At 35.5% G+C, this 21,177-nt stretch overlaps 1 protein-coding gene across 1 annotated transcript in view; it reads left to right on the forward strand.

Annotated features, from left to right (window-relative positions):
• The first annotated feature begins 16,416 nt into the window (after positions 1 to 16,416).
• Positions 16,417 to 21,177, forward strand: part of LOC148278667 (putative G protein-coupled receptor Mth-like 1) — a 70,494-nt gene continuing 65,733 nt past the window's right edge. Inside the window, exon 1 of the mRNA XM_088231044.1 lies at positions 16,417 to 17,976. Within this exon, the coding sequence (XP_088087170.1) occupies positions 16,890 to 17,976 (1,087 nt within the window). The 5' untranslated portion in view covers positions 16,417 to 16,889. The remainder of the gene's footprint in view (positions 17,977 to 21,177) is intronic.

Below are 21,177 nucleotides of genomic sequence, written 5' to 3' on the forward strand. Positions count from 1 at the left end.
TTGCTCGGCGAATTGGGACGACGACGCGACGCTCTGCAGAATTTGAGATTTTCCGAACATAATGCTCCGTATAAACTTCCATGAACCAAAAAATCTAAAAAAGACCAAATCAATAAAGCTCTTTAGTGCAAATTAATACCAAGTAAATTTAGATTTTCACATTAAACATATATTTTTTTAACGCTCGTAGTTATTTGATTTATTTTCAGTGATATATTACGGGTACGCAAACAACATAATGTTATGTACATTTCTTAAGGAACAAAGAAAAATATAAGTTTAGAAGATATACCGAATATGGAATAGCTTAGGTAAAAAAATAAATTAAAAAGGGTTTTAAAACAACATAACAAAAATAACATATATTTATCTCTTTAACATAACATTTGGACAAGGGTGCAAGGATTAAGGAAGTATTAAATATGCTTCCACATAAAATTACGTTAACTAATAACAAACAATATTTCAAAAGAGAAATCAAAATCTGGCTAAAGAAAATTTTAATCGAGTTGTGGTCCCGTGGCTAATTTTGCGGATTCGCGTATCAGAGGTCCGAGGTTCGAATCCCACTCTACCCCAACTCGATTCCGATTTCTAATAGTGAGTTATTTACAACTCGTTGAGAATGGCCCCTAAATCGAAATTTTTGGGGTAAATAATAAGAGCGCAAATAATTCAGTTTTTTTTTAATAAAAAATAAAATTAAACACAGTTCAGTCCTACTTAGAACAGGTTAACCTAGTGAAGAGATCTCTTAAATTACCTTTAAATATAAAATATTTGGTGTGATAAAAAAAAACTTTGTATTTTATTTATTTTGAAATCGTTGGGAACGTAGATTAAAATATTTAAAAAAATTGTCTTAACAAAAAAATCAACAAACACTGAATTTCCTCGTTGTCTAAGCGAACGACACGTGCGCATTATTAATTATAAGTTCACCTAACTCTGTCCTAGAAATGATAATTACACGAGAAAAAGATGATAACTTTATAACATACTAAATGACCTAATTATTTTTTCAATTAGGCTAACTACTTATTTTTTCAATACCAAATACTAGAATATTTATATGATGTTCATTGATACGTACAAACAAAACTACATTTGTGCATAATCCTCCAAAAATCCTTAGCATTTTTTATATGGTCTAAATTTAATAAAATGGTAAGTCAATCAGGTTGTGGTCCCGTGGCTAGAGTCCCGGACTCACGGATAAAAGGTCTGGGGTCCTACTCTACTTGATTCCCATGTTCTAATAGTGAGTTATTTACGACTCGTTTAGAATGGCCACTAAAATTAAAATCCTTGGGTGGATTATTAAAATGCAAATAATTCCCTTTTTCTAAAATTCAAAATTAAAATTGAACACTGTTCAGTCCTACTCAGAACAGGTTTACCTAGTAAGGAGGACTCGCAAATTAACTTTAAATATAAAATATTTTTTACAGTAAAAACAAACCAATTAAAAAACAAATTGTTTATCACGTATTAGACGTCGAAAACGCTTATATTTAAAAAAAGTTTTTTTATTATTTTTAAATATTAATTTGAGATTCCATATTTTATGTATTATACGCGTGATAGGTGAGTGACAAAGATAGTTATGTTAAAGAATTTTTTTATTGTACATTTGAGAACAGTGTATATTTTGTAATTTTTAGAGAAAAAAATATTTTTATTTTTTCTTAAAATGTTTTAAAACGCCTCTTCCTACCATTGTTTTCAAGAAAAATTTTAAACTTTGAACGAACAAAGTGTGTATCATACAAAAAGCTTTTGTGTGTTTGTATTTTGGAGACCAATAAATAAATTTATTGCAACAGAGATGGAAAAAATTTCTAAGATGGGAATTACATAAGGCATTCACAGGACTTATGACCTGTCATTGGCTGGTTTAAGTAGCCACTTTACACACTGAGTAACATTTATAATTCACGCATTTCCTCAACTCTTCCATCTGTTGTTAACTTTTGTCAAGTAAAAGAGCTGAATTTCTTTTCGACGTGGGCGTGGATGAGATTCATCTGGCTGAATTTTTTCACATATTAGGCAACGCCTGAAAACATATTTTCAATTTTTATACTTCTTATACCAGTTAGTTTAAAAGTATTTTTCCCTCTCTGTTGCAATAAATTTGGATCCTAATAACTCCCTTGGTCAGAGATCGGCAATCGGCGGCCCGCGGGCCAGACCCGGGCCATGAAGTGCTACCTTCTGGCTCTGCGAGTTCTTATTGAGTTCCAGAATGGACCACAGTAGTTCATGCAGCTCGACCATCAAACAAATATTTAACTATATTTTTTGAAAATAAAAATGTTCAGAGTAACGAGTGTAGTAGTCAACATGTTTTGTACAAACATATTGTTTCAAATTGTATTATTGCATCATAGCAATTATTGAATTGCATATTAGACACATTGGTTTTAAATCAATCGCGTAACCCTTACAAGAATTTACGTATTTATACCAGGGGCGAATTGTCAAAACAAGCGATTATGCACAGCTTACACATATTTGACTTTCAATAATAATGTTTTATAGTAACCAGGTGTATAAAAAAAATAATAAAATAATTGTTATTTATTATAAATCACTACCACCGTTTTTTTATCTTACAAAAAATATCTAATATATACAAATAATAAAGGGTTAAAAGTAAATAATATGGAAATATTTCACATTAGGAAAGCTTTAAAAAATAATGTTCATTTGATCAATAATCAAACAAACTTCCAATATAGTCCTATATACGATGTTCCACTGCAATGGTCACCCTATAAAACCTATTAAGCTTATCCCCTCCATCCATCCCCTCTTTTTTTTTCATTAATTCTCAAACAAGAGAATATTTTCATAATTTAATCAGTGCGTGTTTTTCTTAGTCAGTGCATGTGCTTATTAAAATGCATGTCGTGTTGGTTTTATATTTTTGTGCAACAACTATGGTGAAGGTGTATAGTGGGTTTTGCATGATGGTTTGCATGTTGGTTTAATTGGTGTCCTGACGAAGAGACGGGTACGTCTCGAAACCGGTAGATATAAAAGTTGGTAAGTGGGTATATACAAATATTTAATAACATTTACTAAAAAATATCTATAAAGTGCGCCCGTCGCCCAGCCTGTTCTCAGTGAACGATGAAACTAGCCGATTACCTCAGCTTATTCCTCCATACAAAAAAAAAAAGTCAGATTTTTTAGTACTAAAACAAGCTTGCAGATTAGATATATTGGAAATATTTTTTGAAGATTCTCTATTTGGAAACAAGTATTTCGATCATTTTTTCCGAAGGACTATTTTTCTTTGACAGGATACCGTTGACATAGTATGTATCACATAGGACATGTGGCGTTCGCAGTGGCCGATTTGGTCATTATTTTATTTTAAAAGGAATCGGCCAGTGCTCAGTGTTGACAGTTAAATCATTATGGAAACATCTGCTGAGTGTCTGAGAGTGTGTTAAAATCGTCTAGAATAAAGCCACATACGTATATCGCGTGGTTAATAATATTTGTTGTTTGAGTTGATTTTCACAGAACCTCAGAAAAAAATGTCATTTATAATTATGTTCATCATCATCATCGTTCCCTTGCCGCACCTAATTGCACTGCACTGGTACACCAATCGCAGCGTATCTTGATCATTTTTGTTACATAAAGGTGAGATGATCAGTCTTACGCTTCAGGTACCAGCCTGTATGAAATATTCTAGTGTGAAAACACCCTTTTAAATAAATACTTCATATCAACCATGTCAGGAATCGAACCCGAGACCTCTTTCATGGCAGGCTAACGCGCTGACCATTACACCACGAGACCGATAATTTTATGTTACTAACATATTATGTACTTATATGCAGGTACAAATTAATGATCATTTTTTGTAGATTATCTATAAAATAAATCACCGCTCACTACTGGTTCACGGGCCGGCACCAAACCTATTTGCAGACCACTGTCCTAGGGAGTGAAGTCAAACCTGTCTACAAACATTTAAACGTACTCAAAAACAGCGTTGACTAATACATAAATTAATTAAAAAACAAAACAACATTTTTTATCTATGGATTCCTAGGCTTATTTATTAGAGTAGAAGAAAGCTTCCACGTTTCAATACTTCATCAAATGTTATTTGATGAAGTATTTTGAAATTTCATCAGGAAGTTGATGGATAAGATGAAATGTCTAAAGTGGTTTCTTTGTCGCTATTGAAGCTACATGGAGTGTTGAGTGGTATGTTATTTGTGGGTGTTAAAATGGTGATGGAAACATCTTTCAATAACTTCATCACACATTGTACATTATTTGATATTGAAGTGAACGGCGCTTATTGATACATGAAATCTGAAAGCTTTCTTCGAGTAAAAAAATATTTCGGGGTGTGGATTTATATTTTTATGTTATTTTTTTTCTCAGAAAAAAAACAATTCCATAACAGTTCCAACCTAGTAATTTAATAGTTTTTACTATGTGTATGTGTTTAAAATAAAACCAAAACCCTGGTCGAGTGTTTCGACTCGATAACTGCTCTCAGATACAAAAGAAAATGAGTGGAGATAAATCCGCCTCGTTGGGTAATGATTGACGCACTCGCCTACCATTTTTGAGGTCCTCGGTTTGATTCCTTGCAGGACGGACGTGAAATATTTATTTAAATATTTTTTCGAACTGCAGTATTTCAGTACTTATGGAATGGCTCCTGTAGCGTAAAACTGATAACTTTTTAAATTGATTAATGTATTCTTTCACTTTTTCATTACTTTGAAAATGCCTAAAATACACATTGAAGATAGTAAAATCAAACAAAAACATTTTTTTATGAAACAGAGAAGAAAATTTTTTTTGAGAAGGGAATATGTAAGTCTTATGAACTGTCATTGGCTGGTTTAAGTGGCCACTATACACTATGTAACATTCACCATTCTGCCTAGCCAACGACAGGTCAAAAGTCCTGTTGTAAATGGCTAGACTTCCATGTTATTCCCTTCCCTTTTTAAAAAAAAAATTACGGCAAAGATTCACTCATCTGAGCCTTTTAAAAAATGAAATATCATTTTAGAAATCTTAAAACGAGAAATCGTAAACTAAATACACTAGTGTTTTTTCATTTTCCTGATTTTTTTCTTAACAGGCCTGGAGGGTCCAACTACAGTGTTCAATTACGGACATTTTAATTTTTAAATTCTCACCGGGAATCGACCCCTGAACCTTCCGTGCGTGATTTAACTTAAACACTAAACGTTTTTCAGCACCTTTGTGCACATGAAGTTTTAGTGAGAAAAAGTTGTTTTTTTTTCAAATTCTGTCGCATTTTCATGGAAACATCCAATATGCACCATTACATCCATCTACCAATGCGATTAGAAATGGGGGAAAAGATTTTTTTATAAAACAACTTAAGGCAGTAAGAATCTAATAAATATCAGTAAATATTTGTGTATAATCACTTACCGATTCTTCTATGTTTACCGGTGTCGAAACGAACCAATCTCTTCGTCAGTACACTGATTACACTGATATCTAAATCCCACTACACACCGTCAAAATAAAAGTTGGGATTTGCATGTTCGCATAGTTAGTGTCCTGACGAAGAGACGCGCACGTGTCAAAACAGAAAAATGAAATGTTTGGTCACACAGTAATTGCATCAAAAATAAGTAAGAATCTAATCTTCAATGCTATGCATTCGTATGTCTACCGTAGAAGTTGAGTCACTGTCTATGAATCATAAAGACCAAATCTACATTTACAGCGTTATTTCGACACAAGCCGAATTGTAAAAATAGACTTATAACGCCACTTAAATGATCATCTTTATTCCGTTGCAGTGACATAGTTGGCCAAGAATTGCATTACAAGACGCCAATCCATTACATTTTCGGAGCAGAAATTTATTTATTTGACGGACTTATGCAGTCCATTCTAACGATGGTAAATACAATTTCTTATAATAAATACAGGCACTAATAAAATAAAATACAACTAAATAAAATTAAAGCTAGGACAAAAAAAAATTACTACCTCAAGACAAGATTCGGTCTATCTTAGTGATTTTTTTAAATCTATGAAGACTTACACCAAAAAAGTCCAGATCTTGTCTCGAGTTTACAATACGACACAGTCGGGACATTGGTGCATGCAAGCCATAGTTTGTGCTGTGTTGATCGAGGAACAGCACATTATTATTTCGCAACCGGCGGATTGGAACATTGAACGTCACTTGTTCCAGTTACGATGGAACATCAATTAAGCCATTCAGTAAATTAAACATGAATATGGAGTCAATGTTATTTTTACGTTTTTGTAGACTTGAGATTTTTAACATTGACTCCATTTCTCCGTAAGTGTATTTATACATTTATTGTACATGAATATACATATTTATGTCCTGTTTAAACGCAGGCAAAATTATGAATGTTACCCAATGTGTAAAGTCGTTCATTTAACCAGAAAATGACAGGTCATAAGCCCTGTAAATGCTTAGACTTTCATGTTTCTTTCTCTAAATAACGGCGGCCTCCGCGACGGAAGAGTTCAGACGCTTGACTTACGCACGTAAGGTTCCGGGTTTGATTCATTCTGAGTTAATTCTAAGTTTGTTCTGTGCTGTAAATTACCACTGAAATTGGACCTCCTGGGCCCTGATTACAATGGGAAGTTAACTTATGTTAAGTTATCTTCGACTCTGTATGAAGTTAAATAAAAATTAATGTACAAAATTGTGTATATTTGTACGAAAATGTTTTATATCTTCATGAGTACAATTGAATATGTTTAGGAAAAAAAATTGTACAATCTGTTTTTCACACAGAAAACTTAATTTTACTTTGTAGATCAAATTAAAGATAACTGTTAACTTTCCATTGTAATCGGGGCCCAGGTCTGATTCTCTAAATATGTTATTAGTTATTAGTCTCAAGCTGGAGAAAACCAGATTCAATCTTAACCCACGTAAGCATTTCCTAAGCAATAAGATTGTTGATGGTTAGAATAAGCTGCCACAAAAGCTGGTCTCAGCGTGTAGTCTTAACAAGTTCGAAAATAGACTAGATTTGATTGAGAAAAATTAGATTGCGCCAACAACTAAATTTAAGCGTATCAGCTTTTCGCTCCAAATCAAATAATAACCCCTAAGGGGTGAAATACAGTCTTTGTTTTTAAACATTTGGACAAACTAAAAATATTGTTGATTACACAGTTTATTTTAAATTGAGACGAGACGGACTTTTTTATTCGTGAGGAGAAATCGCAGACCATAGGTATTCTCTTAAATCAACAAATCTTTATTCTTCTTGCCACCTGTTCAGTGCTGCTTTGGTTCGTCACTGTTGACACGACTTGTCGTCACAAAATGTCGCCAAACATGACACACTTTTGTGTGCTAACACTATATTTGTCACTTTAATTCTGCTGCCGCAATATTCCTAAAATGGCTAATGATTCTATTCTCGTTACGTTCACAAAGAAACGGGTAAATATGGGGTTTTCCGTGTCACCGTTAGATGCCAGGACTGCTAAAGTGCGGCTCGCGCTTCATAATACAAAGTTAAATTTATTGTTGCATATTTATTAAAACTTTTGACAACAAAAATCAATAAACTTTCACGGGCTTGTTGCTAAAAGCAATATCTCACACCCAAACAAAAATTTGTAGAGATAGCTCTCCTAGAACACTGAAAAGAGGTTGCTATAAAATACAATGTTTTATGAGACTCAGCCAATACAAAACGGGAGCTACTTTATAATTTCATTAAAAAGAACATGATTTTTGTGTGTATTTATGCGTGTATATCAAGTGTACATGGTTATTAAAAGTTATAAATTGATGTGTGCATCTAGGCGGTTTTTGAAAACATGAACTGAACTAGCACCAGCCACTTTCTCGGGAAGGCTATTCCATTTCTTCACAACTCGGTTTGTCAGAAAGTTCTTCCTGGGGTTGGATGAAAAGGAGGTAGTGTTTAGTTTCAATGAATGACCTCTGAGATGGTGGTTTTCATTCATAGTTAACATTGATTTCAACTTGGGTACATTATATTGCTCAGTTGAGATTTTGAACCTTTCAATCAAGTCACCACGCTGCCTCCGCTCTTCCAGTAACCCGAGCTCCCTTAAGCGGTCCTACTATGATTTATTTCTTAGAACAACTACCATTTTAGTTGATCTTCTCTGAACTTTCTCCAACAACTGATTTTTTAAAATAGGGACTCCAGATTTGGTAGATTTTGGGTAAAATATTTTTTATTTATTTATTTGGCTTACAAGCAATGAAAAATAGTTGTATATAGAAATAAAAGACGAGTGGTACTTTAATCCACAAATTTGGTATATCCACAAACCGGTTTCATCGCTTTCGCGACATCTTAGTTAGTGACTGCTCTACAAGACGATATTGATTATTTTAATGACTTGTGCAAAATAAATAACCTTGAATTTAATATCAACAAACGCAAAATGATTTTTTACCGTAGATTTAAAAAAAATATTACCTTTGATTATAAACTTAAGGACATAGAGAGACAGAGAAGACTTACCAATTTCAGGGCCTCTATGCTAGCAAGACGCTTCTTTCAGTGCAGTGACGAAGAAAAGAAAATCATCTTTCCATCGTATTTGATGTCCATGTATACAGTGGAACTATGGAACAATCATACGCAAGCAGCGTGGAATAAATTACGGGTCACGTATAATTCATACAGGCAATTATTCGGACTGCCTAGGTACTGCAGTGCTTCCGAAACGTTTTCAGCTGGACGGGTAAACACTTTCGCTGCCTTACTTCACCAAAGAGCCTGGAGCCTATGGGAACGCCTGAAAAGCTCTAATAACGCGCTTCTCCAAGCCACCGCAGGGTGGACCCATTCGCCGTTGTTCGAGCGATGGCGGGATATGCTAAGACCACCATAAGTGCTTCACATATAAAGTTTTGTTTTATGTTTATGTTTATGTTCATATTGGTTCTGCAGCCATATTACTGGAATATATATATTTTTTAAATCTTTCCGTTGTAACTTCAATATGAGATCTCGGGGTGATTCTAGACAACACATTGACTATATCATTAACACATCTCTTAAATTCTTTGGATTTTTTGATAGAGCTACATCCGATTTTGAAAACATATTAACTCTAAAAAAACTTTACTGCTTATAGGTTCGTCCCATTCTTGAATACGCCTCCGTAATATGTATTTACTTCCTTATATATAAAAAGCAATGTTCGAATGTGTATCCTCGATGGGCTGAATAACTACTCGACCGATTTACTTGCGGTTTTCATCGAAATGGAGATCTTTGCCATGAGCATATTTATAGCTATTAATATCGTCAGTTAAGTAAGCAGAAAAACTTTTTCGCGTAGTGTCGGGGAGGCATCTGCAAGACAGTGACAGGAAAATAACGTTTAAATACCTATGTTTCTTAATTCCCTGGCCTCACAATTTATGTAAACCGAAATATCAAAATAATAATGTATACGTACATATCTAATTTGGCCTAAATACAGTACGAGTATGCACTCAAATCTAGCAATAGCAAAGAATTGTCGGTTTCAGCTAGTTTCCATATAATATGACTTGGCACTGAACAAACTCCGTAGCCTATCACATCTTTGTTTCGAAAGGTTGTTTGCATCCCTTCTTCTTCGTCATAATCGTATTTCGCTCAGTGTTCGCTATGTACGAACAAACGCTGAGACTTGTGCTAGCTGGCACTCTAAACTGAGAAAATTACGTTTGTGTAAATATTACGTGTTGAAATATGAAGTATACTCATACGTTTGTATAAAACAATGTAATTCTGTCGCTTTCATTATGGGGATATCGTATTACATATTAATACATTTCAACAATAAACACTCGTGAAATAAACTCTTTGGGCCCTTTCTCAAAGCAGGAACTGTTGTCCCACATCTTCATACACTTCATGCTTCAAATACAAGGCATAATGCCCCCACAATGGAGACGTAAATTATAAATTTCGGAGACTAAATTAAATATGCGGAATAGGCAATTTCTTTTGTTCCCAAGCATCTTAATGCTTTTTTTCCCAAAAGGAAAATGATTAAGGAGAGAAATTAAGACTCATATAATATTATATTTATTGCAACAGAAAGGGGAAAACATTTTTGAGACGGGAATATTGAGGTCTAGACATATACAGGGCTTATGACCTATCTGGCTGGTTTAAGTGGCCACTTTACACACTGAGTAACATTCACCATTCTGCCTATGTTTTAACATCCACATTACACAAAAGTTCTCTAAAGCCAACCGATGAAAGAGTTGACTTTAAATTTAGTTAAATTTAGATCTAAATAACTCCATAGGGAGGAAATCCAGCCAGTCTGAAAAACATTTGGACACACTCACAACATTGTTGACTTTATACTATCTTTGAAATAAATGACCAGAATCTGATACGAACATCGAATGTTAAGGATCTGGGCGTTAGATTTGTGGACACCCTGACATTTCATGAACACAGAGACAATCAGTGGTAATGCATTGAAGATTTTAGGATTTGTTCTGCGTACTGCCATGGTTTTTGAAAATACCCGCGTATTAAGAACTCTTTACAGCTCCTTGGTGCGAAGTAGACTCGAGAGTGGCTCAATGATATGGGGGCCACATAAACTACAGTACTCTCTTATGATAGAGAAAATCCAAAAAAAGTTTCTGTGATACCTCTACATGAGAGAGTTCGGGTATTACCCTTGGTATTACCCGACCGAGTTGTTTCTCGAGGGTATGCTTGGCTATAACAGTTAAGAGACTAGAAGGAACGTGTATTTGACTACTTACATTTGTTTTTGCGCGGTATGATCGATAATTCTGAGATAATGATGAGCATTGATTTGTATGTTCCTGATAATAACCTATTACCTAGGACAGCGTCAGCATAGATTGTTTCACATTCCGATATACAGGACCAACTTGCCGATGGTTATGCCTGTTGGAAGGGCTACCGCTATGCTAAACCACGTCGCTCTAGATTTTGATCTGTTTAATGTATCCGAAGGGATTTTCCGGAGCAGGATTTTCTGTTGTGGAGAAGCTAGGAATGTTTGCCAGGATTCAGAATATACATGTGTGTCGGTCTATCCTCTCTACCTACCCCTAAAGGAAAATAACGTGATGGTAGATGGTGTCTCGTGGAAAGACGATCACTTAACTCACTGGGGAGAACCTAGAACCCAGAAGGATTTGATTGCTTGAATTTATCGCTAACTGCATTAGAAATGCAAGGCGGTAAAATTACCGCGGTATTTAACGGGAATTTTACCAGATTTTGGTAAAAATACGGTATTTTTCGGTATTTTACAGTATTTTTCGGTAAGAAACGAATTTGACGTACTTATTTTTATTTTTTAAAGATATTACAAATACGAGTAGCTTTGTTTTAGGACACTTTACATGACCGCAAAAACCAGGTTTAGGTTCATCTGGTAGTTGTTGAGATTTTACCAGATGAATCTAAACCTGGTTTTTGCAGTCATGTAAAGTGTCCTAAAATAAAGCTACTCGTATTTGTAATAAATTTGAAAAATAAAAATAAGTACGTCAAATTCGTTTCTTTCTGAAAATTACCGTAAAATACCGTAAATTTCGGTATTTTACGGCGACTTTTGGTAAAATTACGTAATTTTACTTCCATAAACTACATGCAATCTTTTAAAGGATTGTTGACAGCGTCGTAGCCAGGGGCTGGCCAGACGGGCGGCTGCCAGAGGCGCAACCCTCAGGGGGGCCACTTTGCAGACCCGCAGCCGTTTTTATATTTCTCTTCCTCGTAAAAAGGTCTTTGGGGCCAAAATTTTTTAATTTTGCAAGGAGCACTCATGACCCTAGCTGCGACGCTATTTTTTATTTATTTTATTGGGTAAACAAACTGTATGTACACAAATATTGACAACTTCTTTGACAACTTTCATTGACAACTTTCTTTGTATATTAGTGTTAGTAGACACTCATGCACACACCAATAAAATTGTTTACACTTTAAATTATGTTAAATGTAATAAATGTAAAAGAAACGGAATGAAAAAATATTGTAAATGCTTAGACTTCCATAATCCCTTATTTAAGGTATTCTCCATCCCTGTTGTAATTTGTTAATCTTAATGACTCCCGAGGGGGTGAAATCCAGTATTTTGTCTACAAACATTTGGACAAACTCAAATATTGTAATGAAACCAACTGGTCCAAGAAGAAGTTTAAAAATTGGGAAATTGTTTTCAGGCGTTGCCTAGTACGTGAAATAATTCAGTCAGATGAATCTCTTCACAACAATAAAGGTTTCGGCTCTTTAACTTCACTAAAATCAACAACAATGGAAGAATTGAAAAAATATGGATGTTCAAACATAGGTAAAATGGTGAATGTTACACAGTGTGTAAAGTGGCCACTTAAACCAGTCAATGACGTAAGCCCTGTAAATGCCTAGACTTCCATATTCCCTTATTTAAGGTATTCTCCATCCCTGTTGTAATTTGTTAATGTATGGAATAATAAAGTTAAATATCTGCTTTTCTCAAAATTTCTTTGATTTTTGACCTAAATTTACATCCATTGTCATTTAAAATAGTAGCCTTGGTAAATCTATTGTTATATTGGTCGCATATTCTGGGTATTGTAGATTGTTTCAAATAGGTTGCTGGCGCCTTTTTCTGTGCAAAACGGAAGATTTTGTCTTGTCGGTCTAGATGGCACACGGAATGGAAGTCTTTCAAGTAGGCTAGGAGAATCAATTTTATTATTTATTGATTTGAATAAAAATAACTGGTCTAACACGATTCTTCAATTTTTAAGCATTTTAAATATTGCACTTTTATTCTGGTGAAAAAAATATGAGATGTCGTCTGAAGCACCTATAAAGGAACGTCGGAGATTAGCTCTTTTGGAAAATATGTTATTAAATTTATGATAAGTATTCCTTTATTTTTGGTCAGGTATGTATGCATAACTGCATTTTTTAAACCTTCGGTACATTATTTACAATCTTGTCCTATATTTCCTATTGAACTTTTCCCCCGAAGGACCCTTACACGTTTCTAATCTCCACTTAACTAAAGAAGGGTTTAAGTTATACAATGCCTTGAAAATGGGTTCCGTAAATAATTCGTTATTGATATAATAGGCCGTAATTTACTTTTTGGTTCCAAGACAGGCGCCGTGGCGCAGTTGGTTAGACGGCCATCTGTGAAACTGGCGTCGCGGGCTCGATTCCCGCCAGTTGCGAGAGAAAAATCCAAGAAAGATTTTTCATTACCTCCTTCCATATCTCCCCTATCTTACCTGCTGACAAGCCGCAAAATAGAGGCTTAGCGGGTTATTTATTTTTAAAAAATGATACTGGATATTTCATTTGTCAAAAAAAGGAACACATAGATTGACTAGCTTTTTGCATATTTTGGATTTATTTTTTGATTCGTGAGTTTTCAGGAAAAAACTCTTATTGTCACATGATTAATAAAACATAGGAATAAAAATCAACGTAATATAAACACTTGAAAAAAAATATAACCAAGTAACCATTGCTAACTGCATTAGCTCCTGTGTATTTTTCTTGAGTGAAAAATAAAAAAAGTAAAGTTAAAGATACCCAAAACATTGTTAAATTAAATTTACTTTAAAAATAAAGAGAGAAGAAAAAAAACTTACAGTAAAAAATAAAATGATTTTTATACATACCGTAAACCAACCGACAAAATTATTAAAAAAATAGGTTTAAGTATTTAGGAAGAAACTTTTTAATATTTTTGTACAAAAACTGAAATTTGAATCAATGTTTTTAACAGTTAAAAATGTTCCTATTTTGGTTATGCGGTTTCTATAAAAAAAAACCTTTAATTCTTAATGCATATTACATACATTTTTTTAACATAATAGTTAGTATATTTACATTAAATGATAGTAGTTTTTTTTACATAACAATCTACTTTTATGTATAATATATGTTAAGTTAATCGTATAATATACGCATGTGCAATTGCATGCATATGTATAACTTATTTATAAAAAATGTTGTATATGCCTTCATTAAAAAATATTTATCTATGTGTATTTTGTATTAAAATTATTAATATTATAATCCCACTACAAGCACAAGAGGTTGCTTCTTTTTTAGTGTGGTATTTCGTTTCGGTTTTTGTATTTGTAATTTTGCTTTATTAAAATGTTTAAAACTGTATATTATATTACATTAAAAAAAAAAAAATACTGTAACTTTCCAAAAAAGAGACTAGATCTTGTGCTTGAAGAGCGACTTACACTGTTATAGTTATTTTGTAATTTGAAATTATATAACTTCGAGTAAACCTTTAAAAAAATTGCATTTTTTCCGTGCGTGTTAATGTTTATTTATTTATTTTCGCACCACAACCGGCCTTGAGGCCCAATTACAATAGTGAATTACAGCACAGTACACGTGGGCGTAGGCAAAAAAATACATTTATTTTTCGTGTACTCGCTGGGAATTGAACCCAGAACTTTAATAATAATATTTGGCTGATAGCTATATAGCGCTATTGATCCAAAAAATCATCCCAAGGGCACTTTTAAAAAAAAAAATATTTATTTATTTTTTACATATTTATTACAGCAATTTCCAAGTAATTATTTATACAACAAATTGACTAAGTAGTAAAAGTAAACAAATATACTTATTTTTTTGCTGTTGGTTCATCTAAACTGCCTAACTAGGGATAGCTTCCCCGTTCTAAGGCAGTAAATTATGTATTTTATAATAATATTAAAAAGTTATTACAGTTTTATCATAATGTGTGTTTTTTCAGTCTTAAAAGTAAACAATAAATATCCAGAGAAAACATAAATAATACCAAAATCTCTATATCCTAAGTCCTAAGTCATTACTAGTAAAACAAGAAACCAGCTTACGTCCTTTTAAATCGGACAACAATTTCTCTGCTTTACAATTGTATTCTTAAACTTACATTCTAACTAAGCTTTTATCATCGGGTTTGTGGTCCTGTGGCTAGTGTCTTGGACTTACGGACCAAAGTTCCGTTGTTCGAATCCCACTTTATCCCAACTTGATTCCATTTTCTAATAGTGAGTTATTTACAACTCGTTGAAAATGGCCCACAAAATTCAATATTTGGGTAAATCATAAGAACGCAAAACAAACAAACAAACAAACCATCACGCCGTTTCCCCGTAAGGGTAGGCAGAGAGGATAGAACGCCACAACACTCTATCTTTGCATACAGATCTCGCTTCCTCTACATTCATACATCTTCTCATGCACGCGCGCCGATTATTCCGACTTTTGACATGTCCATCTTTAAGTATTTGTTGGATTTGGTCATGCCATGTCTTTCTCGGTCTTCCTCTATTTCTGCATCCATCAACATTCGCATTGTAAATATTCTTAGCCGTTCTCTCGCTGTCCATTCGTTCTACATGTCCAAACCAGCGCAGAGCTCCTTTCTTGATTTTGTCGATAATGCTTGTCTCAGCCTTACACAATGTACGGATCTCAACATGGTCAGGTGTCCCAGAACGCAAATATTTTTTTTTCTAAAATAAAAAAAAAGCTAAAATGACATATTTATTATACTAGCGTTTATATATGCATAGTTGTAATATATTTATTTTTATAGTAAATTTATACTTTTTTGTCAAGATTTTTTAAAAATAAATACAGATAAGATAATATTAGTTTATTTATGACAATAAACAACGTTTTTAACATGACATATTACATACAGAAAATAAAATTCAAAAAATATTTTATAATTTTTTTATTAAATATTTTTTTATTTTTTTATTTGATTTAATTGAGGGTATGACAAACTAAAGAAGTGAGATTTTAGTTGGTACCTGAACTGAGTGTGAGTCAAGTGTCTTAACCACTACACTACGGAGATAATATTTAATAATGCTATATCAGCGAATTTTCAAAGAAATTTTTTTTTAGTTAAAAATATATACATTTTTTATTATAAACTCTCGTAGCATAAAAAATTGCAAATGGAGTTTTTTTTTCTTTAAAAGAGATTTCACAATAAACGCCGACATTCCACGTGTATATTTTGTGGCCTCTCAAAAGAAATACACGTCTCGGACGCTTTCTATAGCCCGGTCTTCTCCGAGATAATAATTAAGTCTTAATAGAGAGCAAAATATGCAACGCGAAGAGAGAATAAAGAAATGTCTAGGTCATCTTTATCGCGTCCCTGCGGATCCCAGTTCCCCGATTATCTCTTGCTACAAAACCTTTCACAACTCGTAGATCGGATTGCCTATCGCTACCCGCCGAGTTGCAGCTTGCATTTCGTGTCGAGTGAAATTCTCCGGTGCATCGAGCGACCTTCGGGGGGAGAGGGGCCAGGAAGAAAGGGACAGAGAGCGAGTCGGTGCGACAAGAATGCGAGCGCGAAGGAGATGGAATAGCCGACGACAAACGCCGACGACTTACTAAAGCGGTTGTCTCTTCAGTATAGCGCGAGACGCGCGGTGACTTGGTTGTGGAATAGAGTGTACTCCGGTGTCGCTTTTCGTCTTTCCGCATGCCGACTACCTGTGGATCGAACTCGCGCGAAGTTTACTAACAAAAAATATTTCGAATTGGGTGCGTGTCGCGGGATTTATTCATTCGTCAGCTGTCGCGTTCCTCCGTTGTGCAACAATAAAAACATTTCGAGGTAGAAAAAGTTTATAAATTTAATTTCTCTTCTTCATAGACCGATCGGATACGATCGCGCATAACCAGCGAGACGTTTGACGTTTAATTTTCAAAAGTGAAAAATATTATTGTTTATCTAAAATGGGTGCGATGCGCGAGCAGTGTATATGACCTACGGAGTGGAAGTATGTAATGTTACATAATTATCATTCTTCAGGAAAAAGTTAACATTTGACGAGCATCATGTTAAAGTTTATATTTGTCGTTCTGACCATCGTGCTGTGGAGTCGGGGGGGCTCCACCGCCAACAAGGTGACTCCGGCCCCCGTGGTCGTGTGGAAGTGCTGCCGCATCGGCGAAGGGCTGCAGCGGGACGGGGAAGGGGACGGGTTCCGGTGCGAGCCCGGGGCCTCGCCCCTGTGGGCCCCCCTCGTGTACGCGCCGCGCCGCAGGGCCTACCTGCCCGTGGGCACCGTGCCCCCGCACTGGACGGTGGCCGAGGCGCGCAGCCCCGCGTGCCGCCCGCCGCTGCGCCCCTCCCTCAAGCGGGACAAGGCGCAGCCCAGCTTCATCCTGTTCGCCAACGGCTCGCTCTGGCTGCAGGAGACGGAGACCACGCTGCCGCCTGAGTCGTTCTGCGTGGACGCCAACGCGGCCGTGGTCTGCCTGGAGGGGGAGGAGCGGCGGGCCGACGCGCCGGGCGGGGACGTGGCCCCGCTGGCGCAGCTCGGGCGCAAGATCAAGGTGCGCAAGTGCTGCGGGGACCGGGCGGCATACAGCGAGAAGTCGGGCTCCTGCGTGGCCACCGAGGCCTTCCCCGAGCTGGCGCCGGAGGACGTGGCCGTGGCGGCCGGCCAAGACGAGAACGGCACGCTGGAGGTCCGGCTGTCCAGCGGCTTTCCGTCGTGCCAGGAGGCGGACGGCGGGCTGGTGATAGCGGGCAGCCTGGGGGACGCGGCGCTGCTGGCGGACGGCTCCCTGCGCCTGGCGGCCGCGGGGCTGCGGCTGCCCCGGGAGCACTACTGCGTGGACCGCGTGCTGGAGTCGCAGGAGCGCGCCAGCGTGTTCGCGTGCTCGGCCAGCGTGCCCACGGTGGTGGCGACGGACGGCTCGGACCTCCGCTTCACGCTGTACCCCATCGGCCTGCTGATCAGCACGGCCTTCCTGCTGGCCACTCTGGCCGCCGGCTTTCTGCTGCCGCCGTCCCATCACGCGCTCCACTGGCGCTGCCAGACGCACTATATCGCCTGCCTGCTGGTGGGAGATCTCATCCTGGCCATCACTCAGCTGGCGAGCAACTCCATATCGGGTTCCGCCTGCGTCTCAATGGGTAAGAACGAATTTTTTTTTTCCCTTTATAAAAATGTTTTTGATTTTTTTATTTAATCAAAGACCCGCTGAATTGCCAACATGCAATTTTTTGCCAAAAAAGAGTCAGGCTCTTGTGTTTGGCAAGTGTACAAAAAAATATAAAATAGAAACAAAAATGCACAAGTAATAAAAAATAATAACTAAATAAACAAAAATTGAAAAAAATAAATCATTTTTTCAAAAAACATGACAAAATTAATTAACATTCACAGGGATTATTTAGCGAGTTCCTATATATTTTTTAATTAAATGTTAAATACATTACATTAACTATTTAAAATTATCATTAATACAAAATCTTTGATACGTCCCTCCTCATTATTGTTGGAATAAATTTCGATATCATTTTACTCTCGCTGAAATACTATCCGAGATAACCTACATTATACTGTACGTCTACACGAGTTGCCCCCGTAGTAAAGATAGGTAATAATAGGTGGCTAATTATTGATTAGGCGGACTAATCGCACTCCCTAATTACTCGAGAAATCTATCTATACACGTGTTAGTCAATCTTTACTCACCTACTTACTAAAGTGTGATTAATAATATTTCGACTGAATCAGTATGCTCTTCGGAACATCGCCCAGCTAAAGATACTTTATTACTAAATCAAAAATACATTACACGTGATTTCAATTTTATTATTATACAAATATAATCTAGATTACATGTCCTGCAGCTACAGAGCGCATGAGCGGTTGAAAATCTAAATCTAAGGCGTTTAAATTATAAATAATTATTCGTTAATTTAATTTACATAATATGTATGTAAGTTGATATCACTAAAAGTCTTGCAGTTACAAAACGCATTGACAAGTTTGTACGTTTTTTTCAAAATATGTTTAATTAATGGCAGGCAAACGCACTAACCTGTACATCATATCGCCAATCAATCTCCATCCGAGTATTTGCAGGATTTTTACCGGATAGCAGCCACTAAATAAATACAATAAAAAAATCATGTAATAATTTATCAATCCACACTAATTTAATTACATTAAAAATTACTAAGGTTTTAGAACCATTTTTACAATTTTATAGGATGATTTATTTTATGACTGTTTCTATTACATTTCAATTCAAACTGCAAATTCCTTATTATTATTATTATTTTATTTAAAATACTTATGCACTAAAATTAAAGTTTTGTTTTTTCAAAATGCTCGGAATTGTACCAAGACCGCTCTAGAATTTTACCTATATTACTGTGCTATCTCTAAACCGCTACGCCGTAACGCCTGTTATTCGAGAACATAGTAAAAAAAATTCAAACAAAAATGTGTTTTTTTTTTTATGTCATCGTAAGGCAATGATAATGACAATTAATTGTGAGAGAAAATCGTGTCATATAAGTCATTAAAAAAAGTTTTTCCAATTCGCATCATTTTACATACAAAATACGCGAGTTAAAGTGTTTTGTACGGCCGCGAGAGCGGGTCAGAATAGCACCGCAGGCACACAAAAGGTTACCCAAAACTAGTGAAAATACAAGATTAAAACTTAATACCGTAAAAAAGGCAACTTTTAGTCAATTTCAGAGCCAAAAATGCAAAATTTCATAATGTTTACTGCGTTTTAGTTGTTTTTTTAAAGAAAACGGTTCATTTCACCATCACATTATTTTTTTTTTAATGTTGTTTATTTATCAAATTATGATAAAAACGTTTTTAAAAAAAGGCGTTGCGTTTATTTCTACTAGTAAAAATATTTAACATAATCAAGCTTAAAATATATTTTAAAAACCGCATTTTAGTCAGTATTTCCATCATTTATGGGCTATAAACTAGGTACTTTACTTGTAAACCTGGTATAAATTTACGCCTGGGCATAATGCCAGAATAAGAATGAGAATACCATCCCCATTCTACTACTATAATAAGGATGGTATTCCCATCAGTATTCTACCACTATGCCTAGGGGTAACTTTATACAAAGTTTATGAGTAAGGCCCTTGATGTTTCTTCATGGGTAGATATTTAATTTACAACATACCAGGGGTGCAATTATGAATCTTCTTCACCCGCTAGACCCCTGGAGAGTGGTTAATTTGGGGATATTTATTTTTTTCATGCGACTAATTTTTGCTTTATATATGGCCACACGTCAAAAAATATGAGTACGTGAAATCAAACATGACGATTTTAATTTAGAACATTATTGTGATCTTGAGCATCAGCCAAAACACTTAATTAAGTTAAATTGACATAACCGTATTAGTTTTTTTTTCCGTTTTTGAAGCAGTTTTATACAACGTTTGATTTGAATCATCAGTGTACCCATTGTAAGAAGCAAAGTGTCGTCGCAATTTAAAAAAATAATCTTCAAATTAATCACTCTCTAGGGGGTAGAGAAGATCCAGAATGCCGATACTTATGCCCGTTACGAATCAATAAATAACTCAAAAACGACAAAATGTGAGATGTGGCGGTATAGGCTCTGCACGGCAGTATAACTTCAAGTAAAAATAACTTTTTGTGTTATTTCTTTTGTTGGGGATAGCGGAGGAATCTCACCATTTTTTATTGTATTTTATACGCATTCTAGAATTCTGTTTTTATTCAGAGTCATTGTTCCATAATTTAGGGTCCGTCAGGGAACCGCCCTAGAACGTGACCCAAGTCTGGTTTTAGATTGTCAACCTCTTTGACTCTAGGAAGTTAGATCGGTACCTCCCATAAACCCAAATAGAAAACATCAATTTGTTTTTATTTTGAAAAGGTCCTTTTCATTTACATAATGTTCCACCTTGGGCTCTTCGTAATAATTGGACTCGAACCTTTCAAATTGGCGCACGTCCCTGTTTCGAAATTCAACATAAAAGGGACATTCTAAGAAGTATTCATGTTTTGTTCCAAATTTAAAAATGAACACCAAAATATTTTTTTTTAAATGCCCGAGGTTGCTCTACAAGAAATCGTGTTTTCGTTTACTTTACATGTATTATTATATTTGATTTCAAGCCTCAAAAATGGAATGTCAAGTAGACTAAAGTGAACATTTTCGAAACCTTCTTCTGTTCGCGTTCGATCGAAGGAACGTTGCTGTTGTAAAATAATGAAGATGAATACATCGCCATGATCGTAGATCAACGACGCACGATTTTCTTCAACTATATATAATTTGATAGTTGGGTCTTGGGGAGCTTAGGTCATGGGCC

The sequence above is a fragment of the Micrasema longulum genome, unplaced genomic scaffold, assembly GCF_059751315.1.
Source record: "Micrasema longulum isolate JH-2025_06_02 unplaced genomic scaffold, ASM5975131v1 h1tg000847l, whole genome shotgun sequence".
NCBI classification, from domain to species: Eukaryota; Metazoa; Arthropoda; class Insecta; order Trichoptera; family Brachycentridae; genus Micrasema; species Micrasema longulum.